The 25,180-nt window shown below is 35.9% G+C and overlaps 1 protein-coding gene across 1 annotated transcript in view; it reads left to right on the top strand.

Annotated features, from left to right (window-relative positions):
* Window positions 1-24,245, top strand: part of RP1 (RP1 axonemal microtubule associated) — a 715,393-nt gene extending 691,148 nt beyond the window's left edge. Inside the window, exons 56-59 of the mRNA XM_043976222.1 lie at window positions 5,496-5,784; window positions 9,571-9,649; window positions 16,479-16,554; window positions 24,135-24,245. Coding sequence (XP_043832157.1) covers window positions 5,496-5,784; window positions 9,571-9,649; window positions 16,479-16,554; window positions 24,135-24,189 — 499 coding nt within the window. The 3' untranslated portion in view covers window positions 24,190-24,245. The remainder of the gene's footprint in view (window positions 1-5,495; window positions 5,785-9,570; window positions 9,650-16,478; window positions 16,555-24,134) is intronic.
* The last annotated feature ends 935 nt before the right edge of the window (window positions 24,246-25,180 follow it).

The raw sequence follows: 25,180 nt of genomic DNA on the forward strand, positions 1-25,180 counted from the left end.
TATATATATACACAACAACATGAAGAACTAAATAATTTTGCTATATAGCTCAAAGTAAGGGAAGATGTTTTTTGTTGTTCTGTTTTTTGCCTTTGTGGTTTTTATTTCCAGTTCTGTCTCCCCCATCAGACTGTGAGCTTCTTGAGAGCAGGGACTCTTTTTGATTTTCTTTGTAACCGCACCACTTAGCATAGTACCTGACACAAAGTAGGCCCTTAGTAAGTGATTGTTGATTTAACTCCCAACCCTCCTCTAAATATAGGTGTGAATTTGACAGATTGAAGAATCAGATTAGGATTATTTCCAAAGTCTGATGGCTAGTGAAACTGATGCACATTATGTGCATGTATAAAATATGTATATCTTCATGTGTGTTTGGACATATGCAAATTTTATGTCTTTTATATGTGTGTATGCATATATTTGTATATATGTATATGTGTGTATAACTACAAATGGACCATGAGTTGTACCCACAATTGACTAGGAGCAAGCATGAGGAGAATGATTTAGATTGAATTTTGGAAATCTTGTTGTGGTTTATATGACTCCAAGCTTCTCCCAGAAACAAAGGCTCCTCTTAAGTCCAGTACTCTTCCACTGATGCTGTTTGGCTGTAAAAAAAAGAATACAGCAGCCTCCAAAACATTAAAATATCAAGTCAACCTAAAGGACAAAGGAGGGATGAACATGGGCACTAGTACAATGCAGCATATTTTCAACTAAACAAAACAAACACACAAACAAAAAAAAAAACCACCTTAGTGTAGAAATTACACATGTAATAGTATCAAAAAATATATATATGCCAAAAGAGAAGGTGAGTCAGTTGTATAGCAAGAATGAAGGAGTATAAGTGAACCATGCTCTCTGTTGGTATCTATGCATTGTTAAGAGATACAGAAGACAGACTCAGAATACATATTGGTAGGATTTAAATAGGTTACTTGAAGAAGGACATAGGGTGGGGCAGCTAGGTGGCACAGTGGATGAAGCAGTGGCTCTGGATTCAGGAGGACCTGGGTTCAAATCTGTCCTCAGACATTTGACACTTACTAGTTGTGTGACCCTGGGCAAGCCACTTGAACTTCATTGCCCCGCAAAAAAAAAAAAAAAAAAAAAAAAAAAAAGAAAGAAAGAAAAAAAAAGAGAAAAAAAGAAGGATGCGGGGGAAAATGTCACATAGTAAAGGAATGTATGCCTAGGTTACAATATGAACCACTAAAAACAAGAGCCACATTAATAGGATCACTTCTCCAAATAAGCCTCAAGTATAATTGTTGTTGAGTCATTTTAGTTGTGTCCGACTGCCCATGACCCAATGTGGGGTTTTCTTCGTAAAGATACTAGAGTGGTTTGCCATTCCATTCTAGAGTTTGTTTTATAGATAAGGAAACTAAAGCAAACAGGGTTAAGTGACTTGCCTTGTGACTTATAGCTAGTAAGTATCTGAGGCCAGATTTGAACTCAGGTTTCCCTGACTCTAGGCCCTACACACTATCTACTATGCCACCTAGCTTCCCTAATTGAATTAAGTACAGAATATAGAAACAAAGCTAGCTATCAGAGGATAAATGCAAAAAGAATGCCTGATCTTGTAATAACATTGAGGATTAGTGACAGCTAGCATTAATTTAGGGTTTTTGAGAGCTTTACAAATATTATCTCAGTTTATCTTCACCACAACCCAGAGGGTAAGTGCTATTATTATCCCTATTTAACAAAGAAAGTAAGGCAGAGGGATCTTAAGTGATTTGGCTAGGCTTACATAGCTAGTAGGTAGCTGTAAAAATATTTTTGGATGATAAACCTAATTTGGGGGGCTAATCTGACTGGAGGACTAATCTGGGGACTGTTGACTAACTGGCTATCTGACTGCTATTAATTTAATGTGAGCCATTTATAAAGTTCCACCACACTGCTCCACTCCCAAAATTGATAAGCAAAAGATTAAGAAGCCTCTTAATTAAATAATCAAAACAGAGTTTATTTATGAGATACTATTTAAAATTAAGAATACAGGGAAATAAAATGTACAACCTGACTGTGCTGCAGCACTTTTCTTTCCACTGCATCTCTTTGGAACTTCTTTAATACAATAAGGGCCTTAGCGGCCCGCTTGCCTTAGGGCACTCAGGTACTTTATTCTAACTCCGAGCCCCTTTCACTTTGTAAATCCTCTTGCTTCTAACTTTCCTCTTCTTACTGCCACCACTGAACCCCTGTGTTTCTCGCTCACCGACCTTCTGTCTGTCTGTTGCTTCAGTCTGCCCTCTGCTGCCTTTGCCGCCCCTCTAATCTTGTCCGCCTCTCTTTTCTATGCTCCTAGTCCCTCTCGTCTTCTCCTGCGTCCTTATAGCCCCGTCTGTCTTCTCCAACTTTTGCCATCTCCTAAGCAGCCTCTTGACCTCTTGTCTGTCTCATCTCATCTGTCCGAACCGCTCCATCCTTGTCCCCACCCCCCCACCCCCAGTCTACCCCCCAGGTCTATATATACCTTTTCTTCTCTCCACTCAAATCTCGGGGCTTCCTGCGCCCTCACAGACCAAGCTAGTCTGCCAGCCAGGGCTGCGGCTGGTGGAGGGGGGCGGTGCTGAGCTCGAGCCTCATGCACCCCAGCACAGGCCCCAGCACAGGCCACACCAGAGCCCAGCATCTCTCAGATACCTCTGCTCAGGGCCCCTCCCACACAGAAGAGACCCTGAGGGCCTAAGGCTTTCCAATCTCAGCCCGAAGGTAGGGTCCCCAAATCAAAATAAATTTCCACATACCTGAGGCTTGATTTGAATTTAGATCTTCCTTCCAGGTCTGGTTTTCTATCCATAGCACCACCTGGCTGCATGTAAGAAAAATATGAAGAGTGATAAAACTCAAAATGAGCAAAATATAATGAAAGAGGATTGTGGAATAGAAAATAAAGGATAAAAGAGGAGGTACAAAAGTATAACTCCTTCAGGGTAGGGGAGCATATAAGATAATAAATAATGCATAAGAGAGGAGGAACTGATCAAATTATCCTTTGCTTCTGTTTTTCTCACTTGAAAAGATAGAACAAAATGACTCATTGTGAATTAACACCAAAGATTGGGAAGGTAGCACCTATTTGCTCTTAAAAATGCTTGTCATAGAACAACTAGGTTTTAGGTTATTGAAAGAACATGTAGATGTTAATGCTGAGTCTCTATTAGTGATCTCTGAAAGATTGTGAAGTAGGAGAGAGGTGATAAAGGACTAAAAAAGCACAGATGCCACAATTTATAAAAACATGAAGAATGGAATCAAAAGACTATAAGTGTAACTTCAGTTCCTTGCAAAATTTTAGGATGTTTTTTGTTTATTGAAGATGGAGAAAAGGGATTGGTCAGCAAGAGCAGAATGTTTTCAACAAAAACAGGTCATGCCACACTAACCTTTTTTCTATTATTGAGAGGGTTAGGAGAAAAACAATTGAGAGAAATTCTGCATATGCAGTAGATATAGGTATAGCAATAGGCATTTGACAAAGTCCTCCATGCTATTCTGGTGGTCAATATCAGGATAATATAGGTTATATGACAAGATAACAGATTCAAAGCTGGTTGATAGATCAAAGAATAATTACAATAATTAAATGGCAACTTGGAAAGAGATTACCTTGTTAGTCTCTGCACATTTTCTCATCTTTATCAATGCTGCAAATCTAGAAAAGAGAGATAATACAACCAATATTTATTAATCACCTGCCATGTGTTAGGCACTATACTAAATTCTGGGGATACACATAATAAAAATATCAGGTAATGCCTGCCCTCAAGAAATTTATAATCTAATGGAAGAAAGAGGGAACGTGGAAAGTAAGGGAAAATGCTAGAGGATATTGGGGTGGGGGCATGATGAAAAAAAATTATGAAGTTGAAGCCAGGCAACTCTATTAGATGGTAGCAAAGGAAGAAATAATTGGGATTTTAAGCCTCTATTAAGAGAAGCCATAGGAGGAGTTTTTTGCTCTGCCCTTCAATTAAACATAAAAATTGAAATAACAGCAACAACTGAGAGTATTGATGAGTTGTGAGTAACAAAGTCAAAGTAATCTCTAGGTTGATGAGTTTTCCTGATGATATGTTTTACTTGGATGGAACATGAAGAATATGATAATGAATTTGAAACTAAGTAGAACATCTTGTGGCACAAGAAAAGCTAACATATTGAACAACAGAGACATGGTCTAAAATATCTCAGGGGGAAAAGTATAAACATTTATATAGTACCTACAGTGTGCCAGACACTGTGCTAGTTTCTTTACAAATATTATCCCCTTTGACCTTCACAATAACCCTGAAAGATTTTATTGCCCCCTTTTTATAGTTGAGGAAACTGAGGGGTATAGCAAGTAAGTGACTTTTTCAGGATTACACAGCTAGTGTCTGAGGCATATTTTGAATTCAGGTATTCTGGTCCTTCTGACTCCAAGGCTTGTGTTCTATCCACCATGCCACTAATTTATAAGATGATAATCCTGCAGTTCAGAATGAATCTGGAAATTTTGTTTAGTTTTTACTTCCACATTTTAGATATCCATTAGGACAACTAGAATGGGGATGGGCTTGGATATAATGCCACATAATAAGATCTAGTACCGTATAAGAGGATCAGATCAAAGAACTCAGGATGTTTAGCCTGGAGAAGAGGCAACTTAGTAGCCAGGAATGAAGGGAGGAATGGGAAGGGGAACTCAGGCTACCATTTCATGTGAAAACCAGAATAGACTTTTTTGCTTTGTTCCAGAGCATACTGGGAGCAATGAGTAGAAGTCACAAAGGGGAAGATTTAAGTCTGACATAAGGAAAAACTCCCTAATAATTAATTATCATAAAGGGTTTCCCACTGTGGGGTGGTGGTCATTGTGTCTCCTTTTGTTAGGAATGCTTCAAGCAAAGAAAGGCTATATTATTGTTCTTTGGGCAAGTTGTAGAATGGGTTATTGTTTAAATTAGGGCTGGACTAGATGGCCCAGTAGTTACCTTAGTTAGGACCATCTGAGAACCTCTTTAGAATGTTAGGATGGGAGGAGTTTCACTGAAAGAAAAACAGGGGCACAGAAACAGCAGGTGGTAAGTGGAGAGGATGAATTATGCCTATTCCCCAGTTTGTTTCTTTCCAGGGCTGTTTCTGAGGACTAACTAAAACCAGTGAAAAACCCTCTAAGGTTACCATGTCACTTGAGTGTAAAAATTAAGTACGCTTTATGGCTCAGTTTTCTCTTAAAGAATGAGATGCTGATTCTAGCATAGTAGAAAGTCATGCTGTTCAGCCCCTCTGCAAGAGAAATAATGTTAGCCCAACACTGCAGGTGAGTTCCTTTCTCAAAATCCCAAATGCTATCTGGTCAGGTAAACCCCAGAAAGTAAAGTTCCAGACTTTTTATTTGCTTAATCTACTGTTTTATTCAGAGTTTTCGATGTTTCACAACTAAAATATTCTATATCTCTTATTGTTCTATTTAATTTATTTGGCAGAAAGTTTATCATGGATTCTAATAAGCCTGAAATTCAGAAAAAATTCTCAGTCTCTTACATTATGAACAAAAGCAGAATTGAATCGACTACTGAAATGTCTCATAATTCCCATGAAGAAGACTCCAAAGCTTACATAGGTATATATCAAATTAAAGTGTATACAGGTGATATTAAAGGAGCAGGCACTAATGGCAAGGTCCACATCACCCTCTTTGGAAATCAAAACACCTCTGAATCTTTTCTTCTCACTGAGTCATTGGAGCATACAAATCCTTTTGAAATGGGAAAGGTGAGTTTTGAAGATTTCGTGCTTTCTGAAATAAATCAGTCACACTTACTTCCATAGCATCATTTTCTAATGCAAAAAACCTTTAAAAAAAGTGAACAATGTTTAGTCCTGCTTCTTTTTTTTACGTTTCCTCTTAGTAGAATTTAAACTTCTTATGGATAGAAACTTATTTTCTCTTTGTGTCCTCATTATCCAGACAAGGGTATCACATACAGATTTTGTAAATTTTGTCAGTTGATTTGTATTGAATTCAAAGTGTTTCCTAGATGTTGAACTTGCAGTTTTACACGTTCTTTTAAATTAGAATACCGTTGCAATTTATTTCTGCTCCACAGAATTCTCCTGAGCTCATCTTGCATAGTCTTTAACATCTTTGAAAATATACAATTCACCCTCATGAAATTACTTCTTTCTTCCTGAGTCAGGGACATAACTATATAACACTCACACATTTATACTTTCTACTTCCTGCTATCTTTTAAAGGACCATTTATGCACCTTACTGAGGTAACTCCAGTTTCCTTGAAAACCATCAACTGATTCATAGAAACACATCTGAAAGATGTGTCAGTCGGGAAGCATACACAGCCTACCATAGAAGGATTACCAGAATCATAGTCACTTGAAGTGGTGATGGATTTATACTCTAGTACATAGATATTGTGTGAATTTTTGTCACCTCATCTTAGCCCAACAGTGTGTTTCTTTGTCTTTTGAAAATTCTTCTCTTTCCTATTATAAACTATTGAAGGGAATGGGTTGTATATAACAACCAGCACAGGATGATATATATCATTTTTTAAAAATTTTTATTTATTTTATTTTAGTGAGGCATTTGGGGTTAAGTGACTTGCCCAGGGTCACACAGCTAGTAAGTGTTAAGTGTCTGAGGCTGGATTTGAACTCAGGTACTCCTGACTCCAGGGCCAGTGCTCTATCCACTGCGCCACCTAGCTACCCCTAGGATGATATATATCAAATGAGATATTATATACAGAGTACCTTGAAAACTTTAAAGCATTATATAAATGCTAGCTAGCAGAAGCAACACCATTATCAGCATCAGCATCTTCTAGATAATATAGTGGCTTGAATGTAGGAATACCCACGTTCAAATCTAGCCTCATACACTTACTAACTGGATGACCCTGGGCAAGTCACTTTACTTTGATATACCTCAGTTTCTCCAAATATAAAGTGGGAATAATAATAGCATCTGTTTCTCAAGGTTATCATGAGGATCAAATGAGATATTTGTCAAGTGCTTATTGTGGCACCTGGCACATATTAGATGCTCTATAAATGTAGTTATCATCATCATCATTATTATTATTAAATATATCATTGCCTTTGGTACAAAATTCTATTCTCACACAATATTAGTTTTATCTTTAGCCCTTCTCAAGTGAAGTAGATGCTGCTACTGCTCCTTTCTGCTTTCCCCTGGACCTATAATCTAGATTGTCAATTAGGATATCACTCTATATGTCCTCTCTGACCCAAACTTCTTGAATTTATTTTAAACTTTTCCCCCAATTACATGTAAAAACAATTTTTATCATTTTTTAAAAAAGAAATTTGAGTTCCAAATCCATTCCTTCCCTTTTTCCCCTCCCCATTCCTGAGATAGCAAACAATTTGATTTAGGTTATACATATGCAGTCAGGCAAAACATATTTCCATATTAGTCATGTTGTGAAAGAAAACAGCAAAAAAAAAAGAAAGAAAAATAAAGAAAGTTTAAAAAGTATGCCTTAATATGTATTAAAACTTCATCAGTTCTTCCTCTAGGGACAGAAAGCATTTTTCATCCTAAGTCCTTCAGAATTGTCTTAGATCCTTGTATCATTGACAATAGCGAAGCCATTCAAATCTGATCAAACAATATTGCTATTACTGTGTACAATGTTCTTCCAGTTTGGTTCATATCCCTTTGCATCAGTTCATATGAATCAAACTACATATGTTTAAAGGAAAATATACATAAAAGGTAATATTCACCATGAGTATTCAGGTCTTGCCCTTGTCATAAAGACATAGCCCTGGATGTCTATATCTACATCTGGACTAGATTTTCTAAATATAGATGCAGGGATACAGGTCATATGCAGCATGGTCTAGAGGAAAGCCAATGACTAGGAGTCAGAAGACACAGGCTCAAACCTCTATTTTTTTCTACCTGTATGATCTCAAGCACCTTGCTTAAACTCTGCCCTTGTGTCAGCAGGCAGTGGAATGAATGTAGGTTCCTTTTCACATAACCACCTATATGGCAGTTAAACTTGAGCGTGGCATGGTTTGCATCATAACTTTTTCATTGAAGTCAACTATTTTCAACTGAGAGCTACATACAATAAGAAATGAGACAGTCAGGACAGAAGCAATGAAGTTCTAGAAAACAACCATCAAAGAATTCATAGAATTCATGACTTAAAGTCAGGAAGCTCTAAGGTTGAATTTTGCATGCCTCAGACACATATTAACTCAGTGACCCTAGGCAAGTCACTTAATCACTCTCAACATTATTTTCCTCATCTGTAAAATGGAGATAATAATAGTGACTATCTCTAGGTATTCTTGTGTTGATCAAGTGAGATTGTCTACACACACACACACACACACACACACACACACACACACACAGAGAGAGAGAGAGAGAGAGAGAGAGAGAGAGAGAGATCACGAGCACACTTTGCAAACCTTGAAAGTGTTTTGTAAGATGGTAGCTATTATTAGTAGTAGCTGGAGCTGAGAAAGAGGAATGTGAAAGTTCTCTTCTAGCTCTCAGTTTATCATCCTGTGATGCTAGGTGATTTATCTTCAGAATTCTCAACTGACACAAACCTGCAGCATATGTTATCTATTAATCTATAAGAGGTGACCCCAGTTACTTTGGATTCTTGACTAAACACCAAACCCTAAAAAACACAACTTGAGTTGAACTCTGTCCCAAACAAGTCACTTCACTTCACAGGCCACCAGGTTTATGGTTAATATGCTTAGATTTTTGCACCCTGGCAACTGTAATGACAAGCCAAATCCTGGGAAACAACTTAAGGCAGAAAAGGGAGCATGAATTAATGAAAATCCTTCTCTATCAAATCTAAGAAAGGCAAAGGTATTTTAGAGTTTGTCACTAATGGTACATTATAAAAATGGTCAGAGAGTGAGAAGGAAGGAGGATGAGGCCTGGAAGATGAGTTATCATTAAGAAGAAAATTAAGTCAGTAGGCTGATTAGGGCTTCCCTTTGAATCATAGCCTCATATTTGTCTTTATGGTTACACATATTTGGCAGAAATGTTATTAAGGGAACCTATGTTGTCTTCTCATTTTTCAAAAGAATATCTTATATTTTGGAACCCAGACATAGAAAAAAAGTTTCATTCGTTAGGACAAAAGAGTAAGAATTCATTATTCTGTTTTTATCATGTTCCTGTTTTTAGTCAGTCTGCACATAGAATATAACAATAATAAAAGGTTCATTTCTTTTTATGTCTGACACCTTCCATTGTATAGAGCCACCATATCTCATATCCCCTATGCAAGGTGAAAAAGCATCAAATGAGGCCCGGGAAAGTACATTTTTGTTTAAAGGAAGGCATATTATCAATCTAGAACACATACTAAAGGCATTCATTAGTAACACTAGTTCATTCTGTTCACCTGATATTTTCCTGTTAAATGTATTTGATGTATCAAATCGGAGCAAGCCAAACATTCTTGCTTTTATGCTTTGATGTATTACACTGTAATCATCTCACCTCTTTTCCCTTTCAAAAAAAAGGCTGATACATTTCAAATTAGAACAAAGAACTTAGGATGCCTGGACCGAATTGAAATTGTGCATGATGGAAAAGGGTTCAGTAAGTACCTGTGTTTCATTATTTTAACCTGTCTAGAATTGGTGCTTTATAAGTCCCTGGGTGGTCATTATATTTGCAGAGATTCCCACTGACCACATTGCTCTCTGCACACATGAGAATGACTGAAAAGAGAAGGCCTTTCCCCAATGTGTGTGAATGAAGACTGCCCTTTAGCTAATAACTGTAGATACTCTTGGCCAAACTTGTTGCTATTTTTGATTCTGGATCTTCTACAAAGTTGAGGGGGGTAACGCATCTCATCCCTGCCTGCTAGGTAGGAGACTGGTCTGTCTGTTCCACAGATATTCTGTATTATGTAGCATTAGCTATCAATAGATACTTCTACCATTTATTTCGACTTAATTTTTAAATTTTGCTTTAAATTCAGGCTTTCCCCCCCACAATTGCTACTTAGAAATATATTGTCCCAAATCAGTCATACTACCCTAACCTAGTAAAGGTGGAACAAGCATTGCTTTCTAGCTGTAGTGCTGGACTTTATTGTTTTCTTTCCTATCTTGCCATTTCTTATTGGGTGTGGCTCAAAAATAATAATAGCGAACCTGCATGGAAAGTTCTTGGTGCAATTTGTGGCTCAGTTCCAATCATGGAGGTGGTTGAGTGAAAAGTACTCAGCCCCTTCATCTCACTACGATCCAATGAAAGGGCAGGGTCATTATCTTGATAGAAGCTTTATGCTTTACAATCTATTCATTAACCAGCCTACTGCCAGGTAGCAGAATTCAAGAACTGTTTTTGATTCTATGCCAGAAAACATATTTGGGTTTATGCAGATTGTTTGAGATTCCAGAAACACTCTGACCTGCTCACAGATGTGAGGATGCACTGATAAAATATTGAGAAAAAACCTGTACAGTAGAGGGGAGCATAATTTTGCTAGAGACGGTATTGCCTTAACCAATGCAAGTCAAAACCTGTATATCTTCTTAGCATGTGTTGTTTCTCCATGTTTTCCCATATATACTTCATAAAGGATACAACCCCTAGATAAAGACCACTACCCACTAATGGCTGGTGCAATACCAACTCTTCACTGTCACTTTAATATTGGTCAACAGGTGATAATTTGATTTTTGTTTTGCCACAACCCATGAAACTAGATGAAAACAGTAAAGAAAAATATAGAAACAATGTTTATAAAGTGAAACAGAATCATTTAACCAACAGTTATAAGGGTGATTACTATTTGAAAGTCACTATGTAAGCTTAAAATTTATGATTAGTTCAGGAAAAAAGTCCCATAATAATTGACCTTTCCTCCATGCAATGCTACTACCAGCCTTTACATATGAGACCTCCAGACTACTTTATTTTTCTTCTGAGTATTCGGAAAAGAGGGTTATTTGTTCCCCTGCATATCTCATTCCATCCATATGCTTGTGGGCTTTTTTGTTGATTTTTTTTTCCTTTCTCTGAATCTACTATTTTCCCCAATTTGTACCTTCTCCAGTTATCACTCATGTTAGGAAATTCAGAATTCTTAATGGAAATATTGTTTGTCAAGTATGAGTTCCTACTCCATTTCTTTAAGCTATTGAGAGAAAAGGCACTATAATAACCTACCATTTTTAGAATAACCTTTGGAATTCTTTAGTATTTTCACTGAAGTTCATCAGTCAAGGAAAAGGTCTTGGAAATTATTTAGAAAGTCTTTCCAGTGATTGAAAATACCAGTGGCAGACAGTCTACCATGTGGGAATCACTTCTGAGTAAATCATCATTTTGACTTGAACTTTATCATTTTGATTTGAACTGTCCTGGTTACTTCTTCATGGAAGGCTCTTAGAAGTCTGAGATGCAGTGCCAGGTAAAACACAGAAGTACCTCATATGGAGAGATGAAAAAAGTCAGTAGGAATACAATGAACAAAGTAATAACCACAATAACAATTACAACGACAATATTAAGTAAGACGTGAACTGGCGGCTACGATAAAAAATCAGCCAGCATTATTTTTTAATTATTAGACAGATGACAAATCCTCCATACTCTAAAGACAGACCTCAAAATATTCTATAGAATTCAACCACCAAAATATATTGGAACCAGATCATAATAGCAGACTGGACTGTTGCCTGAAATCACCCAGACATAACTTTGATCCAAGAGAACTTAAAAATAACATTTTAGTAGATGCCACTTTACTAAATATGGACAAACTCTAAAATACATAAGGAACATGCTTTTAAGATACAGAGGCGTAGCAGAGGAGATCATAATTGTTTGGGAACAGGCATGAAGTTCATGCCATTTCTATTGTCTTTTCTGGAATGGTGCTAAGGATGTTTTCATCCTTGGAAGCTACAGAAAATGTCATTACATTCTAATAATTTTATGAAATTTAAAAATTGATTACATATTTCTTAAATAGTCCAGAGAGCATAAATATAAAAAAACAATAATAGCTGGATAATTGCTTGTTTCTGAACTGTTTCTATCAGAATGCCACCAAAAATCACAAGAACTAGATGACAACAACAGTGATGATGATGATGTCACTGACCAGGTTAGCATCTCAAGCCAGTTGAAATTTACTAAGCATCTACCATGTTGGAGGAGCTGTACTGGTGCTGGGCATATGGGGAAAGAAGAAAAAAGCTCACTCAATGAGCTCAAAGTTTAATAGGGAAGGGGGAGACAACAAATAAACAATTATGTACAAACAAATTTAATATAGAATAAATAGAAAGTAATTAACAGAGGTAAGCCACTACCATTAAGGGGGATGAGAAAAGACTTTCTTTAGATTGTTCTGTGATTTTTTTCTGGGACTGGAAGGAAGCCAGTAAACAAAACAAAACAAAGCCATGAGGAGAGACAGTGTTCCAGGCATGGGGTTAAATGCCCAGAGTCAGGAGATGGAGTATTTTGTGTGTGGAACAGAAAGAAGGCCAATGTCATTGGATTACAGAGTATGTGGAGGGAGTTGGGGTATAAACTGTAAGAATGGTAGAAAGGTAGGGAAAGCAGAATCAGGTTGTGAAGGTCTTTAAACATGAAACAGAATTCTATATGTGATCCTAGATGTGACAGAGAACTAATAGAGATTATAGAGTGGTCAGACCTACACTATAAGAAGATAATTGACAGCTGAGTAGTGGATGAACTGAATCCAGAGAGACTTGAGACAGGCAGCTCAACCAACAGCAAGCAATTGCAGTAGTCCAGAAGTAAGGAGGTGAGGGCCTGCACTAGGATAGTGGCATTGTCCAATGAAAACAGGAAAATATGAGAGCTATGGTAAAGGTGATATTGACACTGTGATGAAACTACTTATAAGATGAAAATAAATAGATAGGGAGACAGAAAGCTTCAGTCTCACCTTACTCTAAATATTCATGATGAGCAATTTCATACAAAAGGTCACAAAATGAGAGGCACTCCTTCCTTTTATTAGTGACACAAGAAAGCAAGATACCCCAGAACAAATCATAACTATCAGTACCCTGCTATCATTGAAATATATCAGCACAGATGACACTAACCATTAAAGCGGGCAAAGCTATAGTGTTCATGAGTTGCCTGAAGAAATGACTATTGGTTTTATTATTGGTCAGTACTTTTCATAATAAAATTAGAAACAGATCACAAAGAGAACTTTCTAATTTTAGGCAAATTAATGAGGTACAATTAGCTCCAAGTCATGCAACATTATGTTGCCTACCAATGCCATAAACCCATATACAATAATTTAATACCTGAGATTAAACAAAAGGAGATAAAATTGAGGAGTTACTAAAATCTAAAGAAGAAAAAAAACACCAAACACCAAAATATTCATGTAATACAAACTTCAGAAATTATATCTAATAATAAAATAGGTGACATAAAGCTCTGTCTCAAATGATTTTGAAAAAGAGATTGGCATACTTAGAACGGAATTCCAACATATCTTTTATATATTTTGACAGCATGAATCCAACTAGTAGACCAATTAAATGAAAACATAGTAAGTTTTAAAGAGATAGTTAAAAAAGATAGTAAATTCTAGCAAGTAACCTTATCTTTTGTGAGGTCAAAGACCCCTCTGGAAGTCTGGTGAATCCATGTGTACCTTTTCACAATCCATGTGTACCTTTTTCAGAATAGAACATTAAAACATAAAGTAAAAAAAATACATAGGATTACAATGGAAATCAATTAAATTGAAATAGTTATCATTTTTTTAAAGTTCACAGATCCCAAGTTAAGAATTCCTATCTATTAGCATCATAAACAAAATGTATTATCTCCTTCTATTGAACAGAAAGCATAAAGACAATTCAAGAACTGCTGACAGCAGTATGTAACATGGTAATTTCCATGGTAATTACCACAGGGGAAAAGATAGAGTTTTCAAAGAAGAACTCTAAGGACAGGTGTCCTTCCATGTCAGCAAAAGTGATCTGAGAGACCTATTGAAGATATTTCCAAACTATATTGCCTGCACTTTTACTATTTTCAATGACCCTAAAAAAGATGAGGCTATAGCCTATTATTTTTAGAACTAAAAAAAACCCAACAAAACACTATATTCGACTATGCAGTGTAGCTCATAGAATAACAACAACAAAGTATAGTAGCAGGATATCAACTACTTCTGGGACTATTAAAAAAATTTTTAAATTAAAAAGAAGTTACTTATTATAATGTATATACAATTTATCTCTCCTACTACCCTTCCCACCAATTGAAAAATGACAATAAGCAAAAACAAAACCCTAATCATACAATACATAGTCCAAAAACCCCACCAAATTCCCACTTTGGCCATACCCTAAAATATATGTCTCTCCATTTTAACTTTTTCACCTTTCTTTCATCTGAGATCTAAAGTATTTCAAAGATGTTTTCCTCTATAATATTGTTGTATTTGTATATAACATTCTCCTACTAATACTCACTTCATTTTGCATTAGTTCATAAAATTCTTTACAGTTTTCTTTGAACGCTGTCCCATTTATTACTTATTTTGTAATAGTAATATCGCATTGCATTAATAAATCATAATTTCTTTAGTCATACCTCAATAGGAGGAAAGCCCCTTAGTTTCCAGTTTTGTAATAATATGAACATTTTTGGTGGTGAAGCTCTGTCAACAACTTTTTGGGCATAGTTCCAAATTGTTTTCTGTAATTGCTAGACCAGTTCACAGCTCCACCAACACTACATTCAGAGCACCTCTGTTTTCTTACAGTCTCTCAGATGTTTTTCATTTTCCTCTTTTGTCATCTTTTCCAATCTGATGGGATCAATGTGCAACCTTAAAGTCACTTTAAGTTTCATTTATCTAATTATTAGTGATTTAGAACTTTGTTCATATGGTTGTTGAAGATTATATTTATTTCTTTGGAACCTTCCCAAGACTATATCTATCTAATACTCACTGAAAAGTATAAGAACAAGGTGATCAATCAATAAGCATTTACTAAGCATCTCCTATATGCCAGGCACTGTGCTAGGCAATAGGGATTTAGAAACAACAAAAATAAATTTCAAAAATTGAAATGCTCCTACTGATAACAATAGAAATAGAGCTGAATATGATATATAAGTGAAGAGAACTAAATAGAAACTCCACTGACATATCAGTGAGTTCACTGAATATATGCTTATCCATTTGAATTTTACTTTTCCTAATCTTAATCTGACTTTATATAATCAGAATTAATTAAATAAAAATTACAAGTTGTTATATATTTTAGTGATGATAGAAAACTATTTTCTTCTTAAATTACATGAATTTGAATTCATTATTACAAATAGAATTTCTCTTTTATCAAGTAGACTCTCATTATTACTTGTTTACCATATAGTCCAAAGGGGGAAATGCATATTTATTGAAACATAGAAATGTATTTGAAGTAGATTCTATATAAATAAGAAGTTATCATCACTTTTTTCCAGAAAAGTTTTAAGAATTTAGCATTACAAAATGTTAAAACTGGAAAGGATTCTTAAAATTCAGCTACTCTAATCCCTTCATTATACAGATGAAGAAACTCTGGCTTAGATAAATTAAGTGTTTAATGTAAGGTTTTACAACACGTCAATTATGTAACCATGCTTTGAGTATAAGTGTTCAGACCCAGCACTGTAGAGTCTTTCTGCCATATTACCTAAGTTTGAAATATAGCTCTCAAGTTAATAATTCAATAAGGTTTGAATTTCCAAAATCTGAACTTGGAACAAATATCCTCTTTTGATTAAAAATAGATATACAAATTTTTGTGGGTTTTCAGAAACATTCTGGGCCTATAAAAATTTCTAATAAAATAGATGAATAAATGTAATACATAATCTTAGGCAAGTGAGCTGTTATTTGAGAGTGTTCTACTTGGAATTTTCTGTTTCCTTGAGAAAAACAGTTTCCATTTTAGATTCCTGAGGCTTTCTTGCATTACAAGAGAATAAAGATCAACGTACATTAGCAACACACTACATTCTTAAATAAAATTTCACCCTGGTAAAAACAATATCAAATTTTCAGAATTTGCCCTGTATTGTTTCATATTCTACATTTGCTATAACTCATTCGATAGTGTATGTTGAAAATGATTTAAAATTGAATCTAAACTGACCTTTTTATATTAGTTTAAAAATTGGTCCCATGATAATAAAAATAGTTTTGAAAAGGATTTGAGACTTTTTTGCTTGAGGGTTACTGTGTTTTGGTATTGTGAATATTAACAATAGTAAATCATGAACAATTCTTCCCACTGTCAAAGAAAACAAGAGCTGCAACAGTTAAAAGGGGGGTATATGTATTTATATGTGATATGTAATATATCAAGCTATTTGTTCATTTGGGATATTTCTTTCCCTGTAGCAAATGGTTGGTTTCTACAAAAAGTGAAAGTCGTAGATATGGCTACAAAGGAAAAGTATTGCTTCCGATGCAATCGGTATGTAAATCCATTTGTTTGCATATTTGTTTAGGAATATCAATTCTCATTATGTATGTATTCATATCCTATATATATGTCATATGTAATACATATGTGTTTGTGTAAATATGTATATAGCAAATAGTCCTTGAGATACCTTGCATCTCATTTGCACTGTCAAGTGGCCCTAGAACAAGACTTTACTTTCCCTGGAATCCTGAGGATTTGGGGTTTTCTCTAGTACTTTTCTCCATGACATTGATCCTCCTAAATTCAGTCAGTATTTGCCATCTTCACAATATCATCAATAGCCAATTAAAATCAATTAGCCTTTACAAAATGAAATTTTCTAATAAAACATAGTCACCTCAGAAAATCAGAGCTCACTACACAAAATTATTTTAGACTTATAATTCAAATAATGATTACCATCCATTTGCCCATCAAGTTCACTTCTGGGTGTGACTGGTATATAGATGATTTGTTCCATTTCTTGCGGGCTATTGTCTTGGCCATTAAGTCAGTTGACTGATGGTTGAGCTGAAGTGCTTCTCTCCTTAGGGTTGGCTTTTCATTGGGCTTCACTGATGAGTTTACTTTAGTTTGTATTCCAGTGGCTGCAATTCTGGTATCCTCCAACCTTTCAAAGCTCACAGTGTTGCATAATCTGTTCTGTTCTCTCTTGGATACTCATTTACCTAGAATAAACAAAGAGTAAATAGAATAAAAATTGAAACAGAGGCAGCAGGCTGCATTCATGGACTCATGAGAACAAAAGAGAAGTAGAAAGCTAGCTGCAACATGCTAAAGGAAGGTGCCTCATTTTATATGTAGTCAATTTGAGTAAACTGAGTATATTGAATCCTTGTTACTTTTATATGAACCCATTACATTTTAATAATTTTTAAAAGCACCTCTTCCCTATGCCTTAAGGATCTAGGCAGCTTAATTTAGATGCTTTTTTCATGGATAGAGAGGCAGCATGGTCTAGTGGATTGAGAGACATATTTAGAATAAAGAAGAATGGATTCAAGTCCCCCATTGATATATACAGACTGCATGACCAAGGGCAAATCACTTAACCACTGAGTTGGCTTGGCTCCTTCCTTTTTCATAGGCCTTTTGAGAAGATCAAATGATTGTTAGCACCTTGAAGGCAGGCCCTTGTTGGTTCCTTTTTATCTTTATATCCCAGGATGTAACATGCTAAGGCCATATATTATAGAAGAATGTCTGATCTAATTTGATAGAGGGAGTTCCTCATTGAGAATTCCCTATGCCTATGAAATAATAGATAATACAATCTGCCATTAGAAGACAAATTTAGTTAAGCATAGAGAAAGTTCTCACCAGAAGCCAGATGATGGATTTTTTGGCCTCAGTGAGTTATGAAAAAGAAAAGAAAAAATAGCAAATATACTTTAGTCTTGTGTGGTCACTTGCTATTCTGTAGTGGTAGAAGCAGAATGCATGGGGAAAAGAGGGAGATAATTATCACACAATTTGTCTTTAACAGTCAACTGTGTGTTAAGTGTCTGCTATGTCCCAAGAAGTATGCGAAGGAAAAAATGAAACATTGATTGGGGGGAGAGACAATATATACATGTCTATATAAAATATAAACCAACACATACAAGGCGATAGAAGAGGAAAGACACTAGCAGCCACAGGGAATGAAAGAAGAGGATTATTTTAAATGTGGCATTTGCATTTTTATGGAAAAACAGGGTTTGAAGCATATATCAAGAGGAAGGGTACTGACCCACATGTACAAAAATATTTTTATCAGCTTTTGTTGTGGTGGAAAAGAATTGGAAATAGAGGAGATGACCCTCATTTGGGTAATGTAATACTTTTGTGCTATAAGAAATGCTAGGGGCAGCTAGGTGGCACAGTGGATAGAGCACCGGCCCTGGAGTCAGGAGTACCTGAGTTCAAATCCGGCCTCAGACACTTAACACTTACTAGCTGTGTGACCCTGGGCAAGTCACTTAACCCCAATTGCCTCACTAAAAAAAAAAAAAAAGAAATGCTGAGCAGGCAGGTTTCAGAAAAACCTGGAAAGACTTAAGTTGACTGATGCTGAGTGAAGTGAACAGAACCAAGAGAATACTATACACAGTGACAGCAACAATGTATGATGATTAGCTGTGATAGACTTAGATTTTCTCAGCAATACAATGATTTCCTCATTAGTCAGGTTGTAAAAGAAAATGGACAAAAAAAATTAGAAAAAAAGGAACTAACAGAAAAAAAAAATCCTTCAATCTGTATTCACATATCAGCAGTTCTTTCTCCATAGATGGATTGCATTTTTCATAAGTCCTTCAGAGTTGTCTTGGATCATTGCATTGCTCAAAACATCCAAGTCTTTCCCAGCAGATCATCTTACAATATTGCTGTTATTTTGTATACAGTACATTTATGTCTTTTTCAGGTTTTTCTGATAGCATCCTGCTCATCACATCATTCATTTCTTTCTTTGTTTCTTTGTTTCTTTCTTTCTCTTTCCTTCCTTCCTTCCTTCCTTCCTTCCTTCCTTCCTTCCTTCCTTCCTTCCTTCCTTCCTTCCTTCTCTCTCTCTCTCTCTCTCTCTCTCTCCCTCCCTCTCCCTCTCCCTCTCCCTCTCCTCTCTCCTCTCCCTCTCCCTCTCCCTCTCCCTCTCCCTCTCCCTCTCCCTCTCCCTCTCCCTCTCCCTCTCCCTCTCCCTCTCCCTCTCCCTCTCTCTCTCCCTCTCCCTCTCTCTTTCTTTCTTTCTTTCTTCGTGTCCCAGTGAGGGTTAAGTGACTTGCCCAGGGTCAAACAGCTAGTCAATGTGTCAAATGTCTAAGGCCGTTTTTGAACTCAGGTATTCCTGAATCCAGGGCCGGTGCTTTATGCACTGTGCCAACTAGCTGCCCCCCATCATTCTTATAGCATCATTTAGCATATATTTCTTATAGCATCATTTCTTATATTTCCATAATAATATCATCCTATAATTTGTTCATTCCCCAATTGACAGTCATCTCCCCAATTTTGAATTCAACTTTTTATTTATCTCTTTTAGGATAGCAACCTAGTAGTGGCATTACTACAGTGAAGAGTATACATGGTTCTTTATCTCTCTAGCCATAGTTCCCAATTTCTCTACTTAATATTTGAATTGGGGAAGCTAGGTGGTGCAGTGCGTAAAGTATCAGCCTTGGATTCAGGAGCACCTGAGTTCAAATCCAGCCTCAGACACTTGACACTTACTAGATTTGTGACCCTGGGCAAGTCACTTAACCTTCATTGTCCCACCAAAAGCAAAACAAAACAAAAGGGAAAGGAAAGGAAAAAAATACAGAATGTTTGAATCAATTTACAACTTTACCAAGAGTGTATTGATGTCTCATTTTTACTATATCCCCTACAACATTTGTCATTTTCCTCTCTGCTAGTCTATTATCCGATCCAACAGGTATAAGGTAGTACCCAGAATTGTTTTGACCTGAATCTCTCCAATCAGTAGTGAGTTAGAGCATTTTTTTAATATGGCTGTAGGTGGCTTTGATTATTTCATCTGAAAACCTCATGTCTTTTGATCCTCTGTCAATTGGCAAATGACTCTTCTTTCTAACAAATTTGATTCAGTTCTCTATGTGTTTGAGAACTGAGGCTTATCAGATGAACTTGATTCAAATTTTCTCACAGTTACTATTGCTAACTGTATTTCCCCTGGAGGAAAATTTTTTAAAAGTTATGTTTGGGGTATATTTTGTTTGAGGAAATCTAGTATGAAGTGCCTAATAAGTAGTTGAAGATGAAATACTAGAGATTTAGGAAATAGCTTAGGGCAAGCTATGGAGAAACTAATTAAATCCAAAGTAGCTAATGAGATCACCAAGAATTTGTGGAGAAGAGTTCTGTGATTTAGCCCTAAGTTGAGATAGACTGGTAGAATATTTCAGGGGGCTGTCATAAAAACTTAAAGGGAAGAGAGTATTCAAAATGAGATAATGATCAATAGAGTCAAACACTAAACACTACAGAGGTTGAGGGTTGGTATCTCAAATGTGATTTTTATTCAGTGATCAATAAGCTAAGGGAACTAAACTGTATCTTTACCAATCAATAAATATTTATTAGTCACCTCTGTGCTTTACGTTGTGCTGTGCAGTGGAAAAGATAAAAATAGTCCCTTCCTTTAAGGAGCTTAAATTCTATCAGAGGAGAAAACATATAATTTAAAATATACATAAATTTAGTAATAAGATAACTCTTTGAAAGTTATTTGATAAACTACATACATGATGTTGGGCAAATTGCTATACTTCCCTAAGCCTCTGTTTCTTCATCTGTAAGAAGAGGCTAAATGGACTAAATGAATTCTAAGGGTGTTTCCAGGTTCAAATCTATAATCCTATATATGTTAATATTTAATAACCTCATTTCAGGGGACAAGGGCAAAAATCAATTGAAAAATACCAGAAATGAAATTAAAAATTAAAAGCACCAAAAACAAGAAAAGGACAAAAAATTTTCATATTATTGATAATCCTCATAATAAATCATCAAATTTTTTTTACAAGAAAAGAGTCAGAAGGCACCATGAATGACAAACCTGACCAATATCATAAAGGATTGAAATATATAAATTGAGTCTTAATAGATCATAATTTTTTGATGCAGAGTTCATTATTAGAATCAGCTCTCTACTGTGACATAATTTATTGAATAAAACAAATATTTAGTTAACAATAAATGAAATAAAGTATGAGAAGACATTACCTCCAATAAGATCTCTGGGCCAACCTATTGAAGCAAATTATGGAGCAATGAAATTGAGCAGATTTCTTATTAATAAGAAGGGTTGGGAGGCTTCCATCACTGAAAAAAGAATTGACAAAGTATTACAAGGCAATTTCTAAAAATAAGTTGTAGCACATTAAGGAATTCTGCTTTTTCCTCTGGTAAATGCCACAGTCATTAGTGATGCCTCATTAGGGTTTTCACACTTGTTAGATTTTAAGTATCAAAAACTGAAATATTGACACTTTAAAAATAGCTTACTTATGCAATAACATACACATAAGTCAATTTATCTTTATAATCTTTGACCATTAAATACACCACATCATTTAAGTGTGGAGTGTGTGTCCAGTCTGAAATTATCCAGTCTACAAGGAAAAAAAATACACTAAGGCAGAGCTCTAAGCCATTAGCACTTTATTAAAAGGTTCATGGCCTCCTCCAATGAAGAGGACATAAGGTCTTCCTTATGATCTTAGATGCCCCTGGTCCACAGGACCTGTTTTTATAGAGATTGATACCCAAATATACAAAAGAGGCATGGTGAAATACACAATCTCATTGGCTGGTAGACTTTGCTCTTGAAGGACAAAAATTAAGATGGGCAAGACAAGGGTCATCTCTAGTGACCAAGTGGTCGTGAGATGGTCAACTGTTCATGTTGGGTAAGAGAGGGTGGTTCAGAGGTACAACAATAAGTCAGGGGACTTTCCAAAGAATCAAGGTATCCCACCCTTTCTGGGCTTGGGCATGGAATTTGAGTAAAAGCAGATGGAGATACCTTTGTCAGCATTCTTGTGGTTGTAAGATGAGCTCCATAGCTATTAAACAAGTAGTGAACATTACATTAAAGTTTGAGGCCTACTATAATAACCTACCTTATCTAATTACCTCCATATTACTTATGTAAAATTTCAAACTCATTAATATTGATTGTAATAGAGTAGGAGTCCAAATGAATCATATCACAAAAGTGCCACTTTGCAGGGAAAAAAAAGCATTGAAGAGCTAGAGTAGATCAGGAGACATTGGCCATCATGTTACATTAACAGTCATTGAAGAAAGGCAGGCTATTTTACCTGGGAAAACCAGTAGGAAATAAGGGGGTCTGTTTTTAAGCATTTGAAGGATTATTGGGTGGAAGGGCTATCATGCTTGTTCTGCTTAGCTCCAGGACACAGAACTAAAAGATGTGGGTAGAAGTTGCAGAGTCTTGATGTCAAAAGGGTTATGTCAAAACCCTTTGAAGCACAACTATCCCAAACTGGAAAGGGCTACCTTTCTTTAGCCTAACCTCCTTCACTGAGAAAGTCTTCAAGAGAAAGCAGAAAGACTACCTGCCGTGTATGTCAAAGAAAGGATTTCCATTCAGATCTAGCTAGTTGGTCTCTGAAGTCTCTTCCAACTTTGAAATCCAATGATTCTGAGAAAGTAATGAAGAAGAAACTCTTGGGTACTTCTTTTGAACCACTTCTAATTACACTGTAATGAATTCCTGGAAAAAACATTCTCAGGTGTGTCATCCAGAAGATGGAGGGTTGCATCAGTAATTTTGAAGATGTTTGTTACCAACAGCAGAAACTATTTAAGGAGTAGATAAAGAGGGTGAGAAATGAACTATTGGTGCTTCATTAAGCAACTGAATGGGCTGAGTAGGGAGGGATATGTGAAACTGAAAAAACTCAAGACTGCTTGAACCTTGTTACTAATTTAACTCACATCTCCTCCTCTAAACATGACTCATTGTATTTCTCAATTAACAAATGGCCCTAGGTAATTTTTACTGCTTCTGGCTGCTCCCCTCCCCTGCCCCTTTTTAGGCTTATTTAATAATGCAAAAGTACAGGTATTAAATTCTTCATTAATACTTTTACTCAGTAGCTAGGTGGTGTGGTGGATAAAACCTCAGCCCTGTATTCAGGAAGACCTGAGTTCAAATTTGACCCCAGGCACTTGATACTTACTAGCAGTGTGGCCCTGGGCAAGTCACTTAACCCTCATTGCCCCACAAAAAAAATAAAGAAAAAATAATTTTATTCACTGTGGGAACTATATACCTCCAAGTGCCTCCCCTAATTTTTCTTAGTTTTTGTTTGTTTGTTTTTTTCTTTCCTTATGCTCTAAGCCTTGATGTCTTCTGTCTGAAGTTTTTCTGGTACCTTATTTTTTTTTCTTGCTAGGCAATGAGGATTAAGTGACTTGCCCAGGGTCACACAGCTAATAAGTGTCAAGTGTCTGAGGCCAGATTTGAACTCAGGTCTTCCTGAATCCAAGGGCCAGTGCTTTATCCACTGAGTCATCTAGCTGCCCAAGAATCTGAAAAAAATTTTAAAGGGAAGATATGAAGTAACACTTTGTTCCCGGCTCTGTAAGGGTGGCCACTTCACCTAGATTAGGGTGGAAAGATGTAGTAAGGCAACTTTACTCTTACAGCAGCCCAACCTTATTTCTTGTATAGAATCTGAAGCAAACAAACAAAAAGATGGGTTTAGAAACATAAAGAGGTTACTTCACAAAGTGCAAAAATTCTTCTCTTGTGTTCCTTACTACATATTAATGAAATAACTATTGTTTGTGATTGTTAAAAATACTGCTCTTGTTGCTTCTGTTGCCATTGCTGCTGCTGCTACTGTAATGTGCTCTCAGACTAACCTGAGTTATAACAATTAAATTCCTTCTATTGGCAATTTTGGACTATTGAGGGATACATAAAGTGAGAATTGAGCTTAAAGGCATTTATGTACTGACTTCTAACTCCATTTGAGGTAGACATTACTGGTTGTGACAATCTTGTGTTGTCTTTTTCCCTTTTTCTCCAAATACAGGTGGCTTACTGAAGATGAGCATGATGGACTCACTGTTATAAAACTCTACCCATAAACACGTTTTTAATGCATCTATCTTCAATATGTTTCTTTTGTTCAAATTACTGCTGATCTGAATTCTATTTCTTTATACAAAATTATGTTAAAATTATAATAAAATAATAAAAGCTAGCATTTACTTTAACCAGTAACATTTAATGTTTGTTGGATATATAATTCCTTCTTTAGTAAATATTAAATACTTGGACTGGAATAATCTGTAAATAAACACTTATAAACATAATTGTGACTGTCCATGCATGACAAATACACTTAAGCAGATCAATCAATTTACCTCCCCAAGACATTGTTTTTTTCCCATTAAGTATTGATTGTCTTCATAGCCTTTAGTAAAATAAATTGGGGAAACAAACAGATGTGTGACACATCTGCCTTTCTTTCCAAAGAGTTTGCTCTAAATCCATTCATTGCAAAGCAGAGATAATAACAGTAACAGCTACCAAATAAAAAAGGCCTTGTTTTACAAATTACCTCACATATATTATCTCACTTTAACCTCACAACAACCCTGAGAGCTAAGTGCTTTTATTATCTGTTTTACAGATGACAAAACTGAGATTGTGACCTCTCTAGTGTCATATAGCTAGTGAATGTATGAGGCTAGGTTTGAATTCAGTTCTTCCTGACTGTGTTGCCAGTACATAGGAGAAATCTCTTAAACTACAAATTCGAAATGCATTTAAGTCCCTAGTACTCCTATCTTCTCCAGGCTACTCTCCTTCACGTTTAGTATTCTAAAATATTTCTTAGAAGTATGACTCTTAAGAGCTGGAAGGAACTATTAAAGATCATGTAGTCTTCACTAGTAATATTATAGGTATGGAAATTGTTGTCCACAGGAGTTAAATGACTTCCATTTAGTCATAGTGTTACTAAATGTTACACTAGGTTTTCTGACCCTTCATCTGGGATTTTTCCCACTGTACCAAGTTGCTTCCTACTACAAATTATTATTATTATTGTTGTTGTCATTATTGTTATTATTC

The sequence above is a fragment of the Dromiciops gliroides genome, chromosome 1 (genome assembly GCF_019393635.1).
Source record: "Dromiciops gliroides isolate mDroGli1 chromosome 1, mDroGli1.pri, whole genome shotgun sequence".
Lineage (NCBI taxonomy): Eukaryota > Metazoa > Chordata > Mammalia > Microbiotheria > Microbiotheriidae > Dromiciops > Dromiciops gliroides.